Source organism: Monocercomonoides exilis, assembly GCF_001643675.1.
Source record: "Monocercomonoides exilis strain PA203 chromosome Unknown scaffold59-495361, whole genome shotgun sequence".
Taxonomy (NCBI): Eukaryota; Preaxostyla; order Oxymonadida; family Polymastigidae; genus Monocercomonoides; species Monocercomonoides exilis.
This window is the reverse complement of record NW_027150604.1, coordinates 5,001-17,841: the sequence shown is the minus strand read 5'-3', so window position 1 is coordinate 17,841 and position 12,841 is coordinate 5,001. Positions and strand designations below refer to the sequence as shown.

The 12,841-nt window shown below is 34.4% G+C and overlaps 2 protein-coding genes across 2 annotated transcripts in view; both read right to left on the bottom strand.

The window, feature by feature from the left end:
* Window positions 1-965: 965 nt before the first annotated feature.
* Window positions 966-1,539, bottom strand: MONOS_18273 (uncharacterized protein; the record flags this gene model as incomplete). The annotated part of the gene is made up of 4 exons (XM_067871277.1): window positions 966-1,182; window positions 1,279-1,343; window positions 1,473-1,480; window positions 1,527-1,539. 4 exons carry the CDS (start codon window positions 1,537-1,539, stop codon window positions 966-968), a joined length of 303 nt encoding a protein of 100 aa, XP_067719715.1.
* A 9,346-nt stretch (window positions 1,540-10,885) lies between these two features.
* MONOS_16104 (uncharacterized protein) overlaps window positions 10,886-12,841 on the bottom strand; it is a gene marked incomplete at both ends in the record, with an annotated part of 2,709 nt that continues 753 nt past the window's right edge. Inside the window, one exon of the mRNA XM_067869017.1 lies at window positions 10,886-12,841. This exon is cut by the window's right edge and continues 753 nt beyond it. Coding sequence (XP_067719714.1) covers window positions 10,886-12,841 — 1,956 coding nt within the window.

The window sequence follows — 12,841 nt, the reverse complement described above, 5'->3', positions numbered from 1 at the left end:
TTTCTTTCATTTAGTTGCACGCTAAGCAGTTTCATTAAGAAATCGATATTCCCTTGCTCGTTTACAAATATGATTGCTTCTCCTCCAGTCTTTTGAGTAATTTTGCGTTTTTTGGTTTCTTTTCTTGTCATTCCAAATAACATGATATTTCAGAGAACTTAAGAAGAGAAATCAAAGATAAGGGATTAATGACGTAGAGGAGAATGAAAAGAATAAAATTTTATTTGTATTTTGTTTTGACTTAAAATAAGTGAAAAGAAGAAAACTTGCTATGAAAAAATTGAAATTAACTTTTAATTATCAAAAAATACAACGTCAGAAAAGCATAACATAAGAAAGATTTTCCTTCCACTCTTCACATCTCTGAATCGTCTTTGACAAATGAATTTGCGTCGTTTGTGTATGCTCTCTGCTCTTCATTTTTTCCGTCAAACTGGAGCAGGCCTTTGCATCAGATGTATCTACTGTTTGATTCGAAAAAAAACTTTAAAGTTGTTTCTGTATTGCTTCCAGATTATTTTCATTTTTCTCTATCAGTATCCTTCGGTTATTGTGAAAATATAATAGTCTTTTATGAAACAAAGTTGCATTTTCTGATATATTTAAAAGTTCTTTGTTTTCTTTTCTTTCTTTGATGTTGTTCTTCCTTCGTAGATTAAAATATGTCGAGTAGATTGTAAAAAAAAATATTGATTTCAGGATGAAAATGTATTGGCATTTTGAATAAAATTTCAGATGAGCGTGAATGAACAGAAAGGTCGATGGACAATAGGAAGAGGCTATTATGTGAAGAATCAATTGAAGAAACGATGGGACATACAGAAATCTTCTTCTCGAAGAGTTTTCTTTGGTCATATATTATTCAGCTCTAATGTCTTCACTTCAATCTGTGATATTTTGAAGATTTTCTTGAAAGATGACATCATTAAAAGAAGTCGCTAATCATCGAGATGCATTTGTTCTCCCTAAACAACTAAGCATAAAACTCGATATGCATGGCAAGAGATCCAGTAACTATTCCAAACTGCTTCAAAGTTCTTTTCGAGTTGATCAAAAATTAAATCATAAGCTGATACAAATAGTTGAAATTGTTTTCCGTTATTTATAGCAAATAAAGCGCAATTAAGTTGTCCTGAGCAATAATAATCATGAAATTTCAAAAGAATTTTAGTAGTAATTGGTCTGCGTATCATTATATGTCAAAAATTACAAAAATTCAATATTTTTCAAAATAGAAAAATGTCAACCTCCAAAAAAATCATGAAAAAATAAGCATACATTATATATTCAAAATACGCATTTTCATTGTCCAACGGTGAAATTTTTGCATCACGCAAACACTCCTGAACAAAAGAATTCTCACGCTGTTGTAGCAAAAGGTCATGGGTTTTTGTTGTTGATTAATTATGAAACATGACCCAGATTTTCGATGTGGAATTTTGAGGAGTAATAAAAACGTCTATTCTTCAAACAAAATTGGCTAATAATGAATGCAAAGAAAAAGTCACAAACATAAGAACTCAAACCAACTATTCGCATGTCATTGCATATAAAATGCGGAGGACTACTCAAATATTCAACAAATTAGCAAAACGTTATCATCTCATAGCTGTGCTGTTGTTTTCACTAAATCATATAATCTAGTATGTATCATGATCAATTTTCAATAAATCGAATTGAACAAAAAATGTGTTTATTTTCTTGAATATTAAACTTCATAAAATATAGAAGATGACCATATGTTTCTTTTTCCCAATACATTACATGTTGAAGAGAAAAATCTCAATTTAAAAATCACTTCGTTTTTTGACCATTTTGATACTAGAACTTTATAGGAAAAATAAATCGACTTTGAATAAATGCTGACCAAGAACAGCCGAAGGGATTTCGATGAAAGTCGGTATGCAATGTGGGAAAAATCCAATTTGAAGAATAATACAGAAATCAATCTCAGATGTCTACTGGGAGTCGAGATCTGAAAATGCACTTTTTGGACTTTTAGGAACTGTTCGATGCATATCTCCATAGCCAGGGGAGAGAATGGAGTCTGGTATGCAATTTTCTTCAAGCCCAGCCATGACTGGTTTGGATATCCTGGTCAGGAGAAAATCCAAATCTAGTGAGTCAAATCGATGTCTTAAAGATTTATAGACAATGCATGTGTCAGTATAAATAACTTGTATTTATGAAACTGCGAATGGCTCATTACAACAGTTATAATTTATTTGACAATGACAATGTTATATTTTGAATAGAAATATAATTTACTACATGGATAGCCGTAGTAATTCTAGAGCTAATACATGCGAGAATTCATTTTTCTTTTTGTTTTTCGGAATGGAAAGAAGGGTGGGTTTGAAAAAGATCCGACTAAGGGTATTTCAGCAATGAGACACCCTTTGGGGAAGGATTGTATTTATTAGATCGAAAACCATTAGGAATAGTTTAAATGTTTGATTCTATATGGATCAAAAACTTATTTCGGCACATGTTTGAAGCCTCGCAAGGGGTGTAATGATATGTGTCCATTGTGAAAGATAATGGTGATTCATGATAAATGTCGAATTGCCAGGGTGGGTTAAGAGCCCATCGTCTTGGCAATGTGTCATTGAAATTTCTGACCTATCAACTGATGATGGTAGGATAGAGGCCTACCATGGTATTGACGGGTAACGGAGAATTAGGGTTCGATTCCGGAGAGGGAGCCTGAGAGATGGCTACCACTTCCAAGGAAGGCAGCAGGCGCGCAAATTACCCAATCCCAATCAATGACGTATATGGGGAGGTAGTGACAAAAAATAACAAAGCGGGGTATCTAATGGTATTCTGCTATTGGAATGGTTTCAATGTAAATGCTTGAAAGAGAAACAATTAGAGGGCAAGTCTGGTGCCAGCAGCCGCGGTAATTCCAGCTCTAATAGTGTATACTAAAATTGCTGCAGTTAAAAAGCTCGTAGTTGGATTTTGGAGTTTTTAATTGTTCGAGGGGGCGAGATGTTTCTCTATACTTAGTCCTGCTTCATTTTTCTTATTAAATTAGCTTTCGGGTTGATTTAATTTGGAAGTGAAGTGATTGGAGGGTATTAATGAGGGGATATTTGAAAATCATGGTATTGTTTTTAATCTTGCATCAAGATTTATTTCTTGGTGTTTGATTGATTCAGTATCTTTCATTTATCTTATGCTTGCCTTGAATTTGAATAACCTCGAATCCCTTTTTGGAGAAGTTTCGGCTTTTTCAAAAAAGGGGTAAATGTTTTCGAAATTATTAATATATCACTTAAATGTTGATTTATATTAATCGTTTCTCTTTGTCAAAGAAGAGGAAAATTTCGGAGAGTTTACTTTGAAGAAAATGGAGTGTTCAAAGCAGGCGTTTTTTTTGTAATGAAAGAAATTCGCTACTGAACACATTAGCATGGAATAATAAAATAAGACACCTGATGTGTTTTAAATTTGATAATGAAAAAATATAAGGAAACTTATTTATTTTTTTGTTATCAAACACATTCGAGTCTTAAACAATAAGAAGATTGAACTTGTTCTTTTTTGTTATTGTTTATCGATTTGAGTTTTATTGGTTTTTGAAACAGGTGTAATGATTAAGAGGGACAGTTGGGGGTATCTGTATTGCATAGTCAGAGGTGGAATTCTTGGATTTATGCAAGACAAACAAGTGCGAAAGCATTTACCAAGGATGTTTTCATTAATCAAGAACGAAAGTTAGGGGATCGAAGGCGATCAGAAACCGCTCTAGTCTTAACTATAAACGATGCCAACTAGGGATTGGAGGGAATTTATTTTTTTAATTCGCTTTTCCAATTTCTATCTTTCGGGATAGGTGGAATTTATCACTAGAAATAGTGAAGTGAGTTTGCTTTTAAAATTATAACAAAAAAATGAAAGAGGTAACTTCGGTTATTGTCGTTCTTTTTTTGTTTTTAAGCCCCATCAGCACCTTTAGAGAAATCGATTAAGTCTCTGGGTTCTGGGGGGAGTATGGTCGCAAGTCTGAAACTTAAAGAAATTGACGGAAGGGCACCACCAGGTGTGGAGCCTGCGGCTTAATTTGACTCAACACGGGGAAACTTACCAGGTCCAGACACGGGAAGGATTGACAGATTGATAGTTCTTTCTTGATTCCGTGGGTGGTGGTGCATGGTCGTTCTTAGTTGGTGGAGTGATTTGTCTGGTTAATTCCGATAACGAACGAGACCTCAACCTGCTAAATAGGGTGATAATTTTGAAAAGTGTCTGTAAGGTGGCTTTCCGATTTTTTTCTCAATAGTTCTCTCTCGGGAGGATTGTTGAGAAAGTCGGGAAGTTGTCTGAGATCTTTTAATGGTTAATATTGAAATATATATTTTGAGATAGCTCATTAAGCTTTCAGGATGGATTTGTTTTGAGCAGTTTCGGCTGTTTGGAGCAAGTTTGTTTTGGAAGTGAGTTATTGAAATTATCATTAAAATATTTCGATATGGATTGTAATTCTCTTTTAGTTATTTAATTTCATCATGGCTCTTCACGGGGTTGTGGTGGAAGGCTAATGGGGCTCTGGATCTATATTCGAACCTACTTAGAGGGACTACCATGGTTGCACATGGGGGAAGCATGAGGCAATAACAGGTCTGTGATGCCCTTAGATGTTCTGGGCCGCACGCGCGCTACACTGATAAAGTCAACAAGTTGTTTTTGGGTGTGTTAAATAAAAAAATAGTGTTTTTGTTTTCAGGGCTTCTTAATCGGGGCTTTGAAAAAGGGATGCTATTTTTTAACACATGCAATTCCCTTATCCGAAAGGATTGGGTAATCTTTTGAAACTTTATCGTGATGGGGATTGATCTTTGTAATTTTGGATCATGAACGAGGAATACCTAGTAAGTGCAATTCATCAGATTGCGCTGATTACGTCCCTGCCCTTTGTACACACCGCCCGTCGCTCCTACCGATTGAATGATCAGATGAAATGTCTGGATTGTTGGATCTTGTGAGGGTTTCGATTCTCTAGGATTTAATTAGAAGGACAGTAAATCTTATTATTTAGAGGAAGGAGAAGTCGTAACAAGGTTTCCGTAGGTGAACCTGCGGAAGGATCATTAACGTTTATATTTCAAAAAAACAACATAAAATTTAATATAAAAATATATGATGGATGCAATAATTAGATAACGATATTATTATAAATAAAAGTTTTTTTAATTAAAGAAAAATTAAAAAACTTTTGGCAGTGGATATCTTGGCTCTTGTATCGATGAAGAACGCAGCAAAGCGCGATAGCTAATGCGAATCGCAGAAATCTACGAGTCATCAAAATTTTGAACGCATATTGCGGTTTCTCAGTTATTTCTATAATTGAGGGACCATGCTTGTTTCAGAATTGGTTATAAATTTATTATAAATCTATTTAAATCTAAATAGATTTGTTTATAATTATCTGAGATTAAATTTTCTATTAAGAAAATATAATCTTTAATTATTATTAATAATAATAATTTCTTTTTCAAAAAGAAATTTTAATATTAAAATAATATTGAAAATATATGTTTAATATTAAAAACATTGAGAAAGATAAGTTTTTATATAATATCAATCTGAAATATCAAGCAAGATTACCCGCTGAACTGAAGCATCTTAATAAGCGGAGGAAAAGAAACTAACGAGGATTCCTTTAGTACCTGCGAGGGAAGAAGGAAAAGCCCAAAGTTAAAATCTTATTATGAGTTAGTTGAGAAGGAAGGCAACTTTTGACTTGGCTGACAATTGATAGAAAATAATAAGAGTTGTACTTTAAAGATGTAATTTCTCTTGGGGGTCAAACTCTGAGAGATTAATGTCAGTGACGGGAATATGATTTAGAGATCAAAATTTCTATTTTTGTTTTTGGAAAGGAATGCCGGAGAGGGTAATAGCCCCGTTTATATAGTAAAAAGTAGATCTCGATTCCTACTGAAAAGAGTGGAAGGTGGGGTTAAAGCCATCTTTGATTTTTTTTGGTTTAAATGTCACGGTTGGACATTACAATCATAGAGTCGGGTTGTTTGAGATTGCAACCCTAATTGGGTGGTAAGCTTCATCCAAGGCTAAATATTGACAAGAGACCGATAGCGAACAAGTACCGTGAGGGAAAGATGAAAAGAACTTTGAAAAGAGAATGAAAGTAGTGCTTGAAACTGCCAAAAGGACAAGCGATATAAAATTTAGAAAGTGCAGAGATGTTTTTTATTAATATAATTAAATTATTTTCTTATGGACATGAAATACTAGAGGGTTGGTGTATTGTGGCCTGAGTGACTTGTAAGCTTAACTGTAAAGTCGGGGGATACATATGAATAGTAATTTATAATTGTTATTGATATCTGATATAAACCCGTGCTTATAAGGATATAAAAGAAAGGTGTAATAGCCGATCCACTTTGCTCAGGATAGCATCATTTCCCTTCTCTTCATGAAGTTTCTTAAACTTTATGGATGAATGTTAAACATAAGAATGCGGTCAATGGTATTCTATAGTTTTGATAATAACCGAAATCCACATAGGAGGAAAGGTGGGAATAGACATTATTGAATATTGTCAGGTTTTTTATTAAACTTGATGATTTCCTATTCTGTTATAATCCTGAAGCAAGACTTACCTATTGGATTCGATACAGGGATAGAATACTTTGTAATAAGTATCTGAGAATATGGATTGGTTAAAGATATCAGATACGGGATGGAAATATCGAGAATACCAGAGTTTACATATATTAGTTCTGGGATGATATTTTTCAATTTATTCCAAATTTTTTAATTAAATCAGATAAGTTGAGAAAGGAAACTTGTTTTCTTTTTCTTCATATTTGGTTTTTAAAAGATTTGTTTCGATTGGTTAAGCTCGCCTTGATTATATTGAATTAAGAATAAATGGTAATATTGTCTTATTTATTAGTGAACTAATTGATCTTAAATATGGCGATTCTAATATCGATTTCCTATTCCAAATAAGAAGAATTGACTTTGTTGATGCGCTTTATATCGCCCCGTCTTGAAACACGGACCAAGGAGTCTATCAGATATGCGAGTATTCGGGTGGATAAAACCCAGGGATGCGTAATGAAAGTGAAGGGGATTATTTGGAAAGCCCTTAAATGTGAAGGGGTTATTTGTCGCTGGTTTAAAGACTTGGTGATAAAGATCCTGGCAACATTGACCAACCATAAAGTTTTTGTTAAAAGGTAGTTTGGGATAAAACTCGGCTGCTTTTCTTATGGTTTGAGTTATAGCATATCTGCTAGGACCCGAAAGATGGTGAACTATGCCTGAATCAGGGTGAAGTCAGAGGAAACTCTGATGGAAGCTCGTAGCGATACTGACGTGCAACTCGTTCGTCAAATTTGGGTATAGGGGCGAAAGACTCATCGAACCATCTAGTAGCTGGTTCCCTCCGAAGTTTCCCCCCGGATAGCAGGAGCTTATAATGAAAGAATGTTTTGTCAGGTAAAGCGAATGATTAGAGGTCTTGGAGAAATAATTTCTTCAACCTATTCTCAAACTCTAAATTGGCAAGGTAATCTTTTAGTGTTCTATTGATGAAGCTGGTAAGAAGGCTTGTAGAATGCTATTTTAAGGAGTCTGGACGTGCTGATTGTTTTGGTTTGCATTTTAAGAAAACCCTAAACATCCGTAGGACTCCGGTAGTCTTTATAAGGATTTGTTTTCTACTACTCGAAAAAGTTGTTTGAAAATCATTTAGATAAACTTTGATTAACTAATAAAAAGAAAACCCATATTTCATGAGAAAAATAATAAGCTCTTAGTGGGCCATTTTTGGTAAGCAGAACTGGCGATGCGGGATGAACCGAACGTCATGTTAAAGTGCCTAAATATATGCTCATATAGATACCAGAAAAGGTGTCAATTCATTTTGACAGCAGGACGGTGGCCATGGAAGTTGGTATCCGCTAAGGAGTGTGTAACAACTCACCTGCCGAATGAATTGGCCCTGAAAATGGATGGCGCTGGAGCATATGTAATAGCGATGATACTTATACATGACTAAGCTATGATAGGGAAGTTATAGCTTATGTAGGAGGGCGTGTCGATCAAAAAGGAATAAAAGGTATTTTTGGATAATAGGGAAATTTATTTCCTTGTTATTTGGGGATATTTTTTAATAAGTTTTGAAGTTTGTATGTGAATACAAATGGAACGGTCGATAGTGCTGATCTTGGTGGTAGTAGCAAATATTCAAATGGGAGGACCTTCCCAAATGGGGTAATACTTTGAAGACTGAAGTGAAGAAAGGTTCCATGTGAATCTCATTGAGACATGGGTTAGTCGATCCTAAGGTATCGGTTAAATACCGTTTGTTTTCTAAAAATATTCTTATGAAGTCTCTCGACTTTATAAGTGTGATATATTTATAGAAATCGAAAGGGAAATAGGTTAATATTCCTATACCGAAATAATAAAGAAAAATTTGGTTTCATAGAATTCTTTCGGGAATTTTATGGAATAACACTAAAAAATGTGTGGAGAACAAAAGCGGTAACGCAAAGAAGCCTGAACTCATCGGTAAACATCCCGGGAAGAGTTTTCTTTTCTTCTTAACGACTGATGAAGCTATATAATTAATTTATAAGTTATAAGTTACTTGCTATAGCGGTGACCATGAAAACGATTTATTCGGAGAAGTGGTTACCCAGTCGGAAGAGCCCCTCAACTAAATAAAAATGCAGTTTAGATTTCGCAAGAGACCTTTAACTGTATTTGAGGTCTTGTATTTCATTATACAGGGATGCAAGTATTATTTGGTCTGGTGCATGTTTAACGATCCATGAAACTTCAGGGGACTGATATTATTTGTTAAGAATTTGATTTTCACACTCGGTCGTACTAATAACCGCAACAGGTCTTCTAGGTGAGTAGCCTCTAGTCAATTAGAAAAAAGTAGGTAAGGGAATTCGGCAAAATAGATCCGTAACCTTGGGAAAAGGATTGGCTCTAAGGGTTGAGCCGTTGGGTTCTGGTAATATAAAAGGGAGAAGATGGGGCAACTTGTTTTCTTTTCTTTTTGGTTGGGTTTATTGAATGTAATATGGAAAGAGGATTTTTTGAGATGATTTTGATTTGGGGGTCAAACTCCAAATTGAAGTTGTTTTGGAAAGTCAGTTCTGCTGTATGAAAAGATAGATTTCGACTTTACCAGAAGTGAAGGATTTGTCAGTTGTGATTGAAGTTTTCGGAACACACAAAAAACGGAATGGCTTGTGACATGGGGATTGGAATGGCTTATAATTGGCTGGTTGGGTAAAGGAAGGAGACTTGTCTTTTTTCTTTGTCTGATTCGGATTCTTTTATAAGGGTTGCAGTTTTTGTGTTGCTTGATTATAACAGTTGCCGTTTCTTTGATCTGGATATCCTTTATTTAATCGAAAGATTGTCCCAATATTTATAGCTAGATTACAGCTGGGTGGCAACATTCGGCTGATAATATTATATGTTAGGTTAGGTTAGGTTAGGGTTAGGGTTAGGGTTAGGTTAGGTTAGGGTTAGGGGACCAACTGTGCATGATGGAAGTGCTGAAGGTTAGCACATGTAAACCTATATACATTATGTGTGCTTTTAGTATTAAAATTTTGGATTTTCAAGTCACTAACCTCAAAAATTCAACTTTTGTAGGAGGTCCTAGGAAAAGTGTATTTTTCTGTGTTTTGATACTAAAGTCGTTAGAAAATTTTTGAAAAGGAAAGATGCCTATTAATTATTTGTAATCATTAAAGTATTATTGAGAATTTTATGTGGGATTTGGATAGAACTAACCATGAATTTTTGCTTTTTTTAATCAAATCAATGAATGAGTGAAAATGTGTGTGTTTTCTGAGTCATTTGTGATGTTGCAACCAAACAATTTCGATTTTATCATTCATTTGTTATGATGGAATGTATGTGTGTTTGTTGGAGTGAACATTGAATCACCATTCCCTTTAAATATCATTCAATCTGACTTTGAAGTTTTAGTGAAAATGACTGATATTATTTGACGTGAGAAGTTAGTTGAAACCCAAGAAATGTTGAATGATGATGTTCATGAAAGAAATTTATTGACTTTGAACGATAACACAACCCAACTTTCTTGAAGAAATGCAAATTTTGAATGAATTTGTGTGTTTTGTTTCATTGAGAACCATTGAATTTCTATCAGTTTATTGAACATTTGTTATGTTGGCTGAAATCATAAAAATATTGAATTCACACTATTGGAGTCACCTTTTCGAATAACCAACGAATATTCCTTGCATCTTTTTAAAGTTTTGAGAATAGTTATCATACTCATTGGAAAAGTCATTTGGGTGAAACCTAAGAATATAACTATTTTGAATATCATTAGGATTAAAATTTTAATAATTGAGTGAATTTTGTCATCCGAACCTTTGAAAATTTCTGAATATAAATGTGAACAGAGATGTTTTCATTTTTGACAAATTATTTAAATATTTGAATTGTTTTTTTGAAGAAAAAGCAACCCAAGAAAATTTTGATTTTGTTAGAAAAAAGAGAATTTTATTAATCTGGATTATTTATATTAATCTGAAAATTTATGAAAAATATCAATGTGTTATTGAAAAACATTCAATAAACCTCAATAAAATCGAATAATATCAAGAGTGAAAAATATCAAATATATTGGTCAATCGATGAAAGATAAACATCAATTTCATCTGACCTTTGATATTTCTTTCAAAATAATAAAAGTTAAAAAAATAAAAATGAAAAGAAATAAAAAGGTAATTAACTGGGTATAACTTGGCAAAGCCAAATAAAAATAAAATATTTCTGAAAACAATGACTATATAGAAAAAATCAAAAACCAATAAAAATTCAAATCAAAAGGTAATAAAAAAGTTTATTTTTCATCATCATAATTTATTTCAATTTTTCTTTCTTTTGTATTTCTTTTTTTCATTTCTTTTTTCAAACTAATTTTTTCCTCAATTTCTACAGTTTCTTCATCATCAGAATCTTCAGAATCATCATCTTCATCAGAGTCATTATCATCTTTCAAAATCGTCTTTCTTCTCTTCATCTTTTTCTTTGTCATGTTATCATCCTTCCAATTTTCGATAACCCCCAAATTTCTTAGTCGATCTCTGCAATCACGAGGCAACCTCCCAGGCAACTCAGCAGCCATCTCAACTAACCTTTTCTTTTCAAAGTTCATCTCAAGCAATTTTGTATCTTCTTCATCAGTCCAAGGTATTCTCTTTCTATGACCCTTATCATCAACCTCCCTGTGCAAAGAGTGCTCGTAGGGGCAAGGTTTCTTTCTGTTGTATTTCTTCATTTCTTTCGATCCATCCATCTCATCTTCAACAAACCTAAGTAATTCATTTACAATATCCTCAACATTTTCACCCTTTTCATAGACTCTTTCATTGACATGGCGAATTCCAACATCAACACGAGCATTTGCTACTGTTGAATAGCGAGTATGTGGATTGTTATAGTTTTTATGTTTTGCATAAATCTCACTTGCTTCCTTTTCCAACTCCTCTTCACTCACAACATATCGAGTCAAAGCATTCTTCCAAGCTCTTTGTTTATATTTCCTTCTCTTCTCTTTCGTTTTTCCCTCTGAAGTTGAAGTCACTCTCTCTACGTTGATCCTATCTTTGAAGGCTTTGCGAACCAACTGAATTGCCGTTCTCTCACAGATGTTATGCTCGATTTCATTGTTGAAGTTGATGTTGTGAAATGTCTCAGGGTTGACAAGAGACATGTCGATGACTTCATTCTCAATTTTCGTTTTGATGATGCGAGAGGAAACAATAGAGGCAGTGATGGCAGGTTTTGCATATCTGTTCTGAACCTTCGAATTTGGAACCCAGCCAGCAATGGCAGCAGTGTACATATATGCCGAATCCCTTGCATGAGCATCAACACCAGAAGCCAAAATCGCAGAACACATAAATCCACTTCTGAATGAATGGAAGGAGAAGAGATCGTGTGGGTACCCAGCAGCTTGAGCACGACGACGAAGACGTTGTGACATAGCATCCCGTGTTAAATTCCACAACTTTCGTTTTTTCATCTCATCAGATAAAACCCAAGAATTGCGCTCATGAAGATCCAAGTTGAACTCATTAATGAGATGTTGATTGATCCAGTACAACACATTCAGATTGTCCCTCTCATCCAAAGTGCCTTCCACTGATACTGTATGATTCCAATTCTGGTTGCCTTTTGTAACTCTGAATGTAATTTTGAGTATCTGAGTTTCACCAGACTCAGAGGTTATCAATGCTCCAATATCACCAATCAATACATTTGAAACAGTTACAGCCCTTGCACCAGTGTTGATTGCCACTAACCATAAAGATGCTTCCATTGCCTTCGTTGGTGACTGATCATTTGTTTTGTCGATAATCCTTTCCACATCAGATAAAATGCAAGGTTCCTTTCCTTTTCCGTCCTTCTTGGTATTCCTGTCGTTCTTTCCTTCTCTGAGAACCTGAGCGATTGACTGTTCAGCTTCATTGGATATGGGAATACCAGTTCTTATTATCTGTATTCTTTTGAGTGAGCAAGCGAAGACATTTTCAATTGAAGATCGAACATACAGACGAGATCGAAACAAGAACCGTAGAAAAGAAGAAGCATTTGTTTTATCGAGAGGATACATTGGAATATTCCTCTTTTCGCAAAAAGTTGCATAAACTTGTTCCACATAGTCAGTCTTCCTCAAAGTGTTTTCTGCATATCCAGGTCCTGCCACATCGAATTGTTGGAGTTCCTCTTCAGTCATTGCCCTGATCAAATTCACAGCCCGGGATCGACTTGGGCTTGACTCAGATTGTTTTTC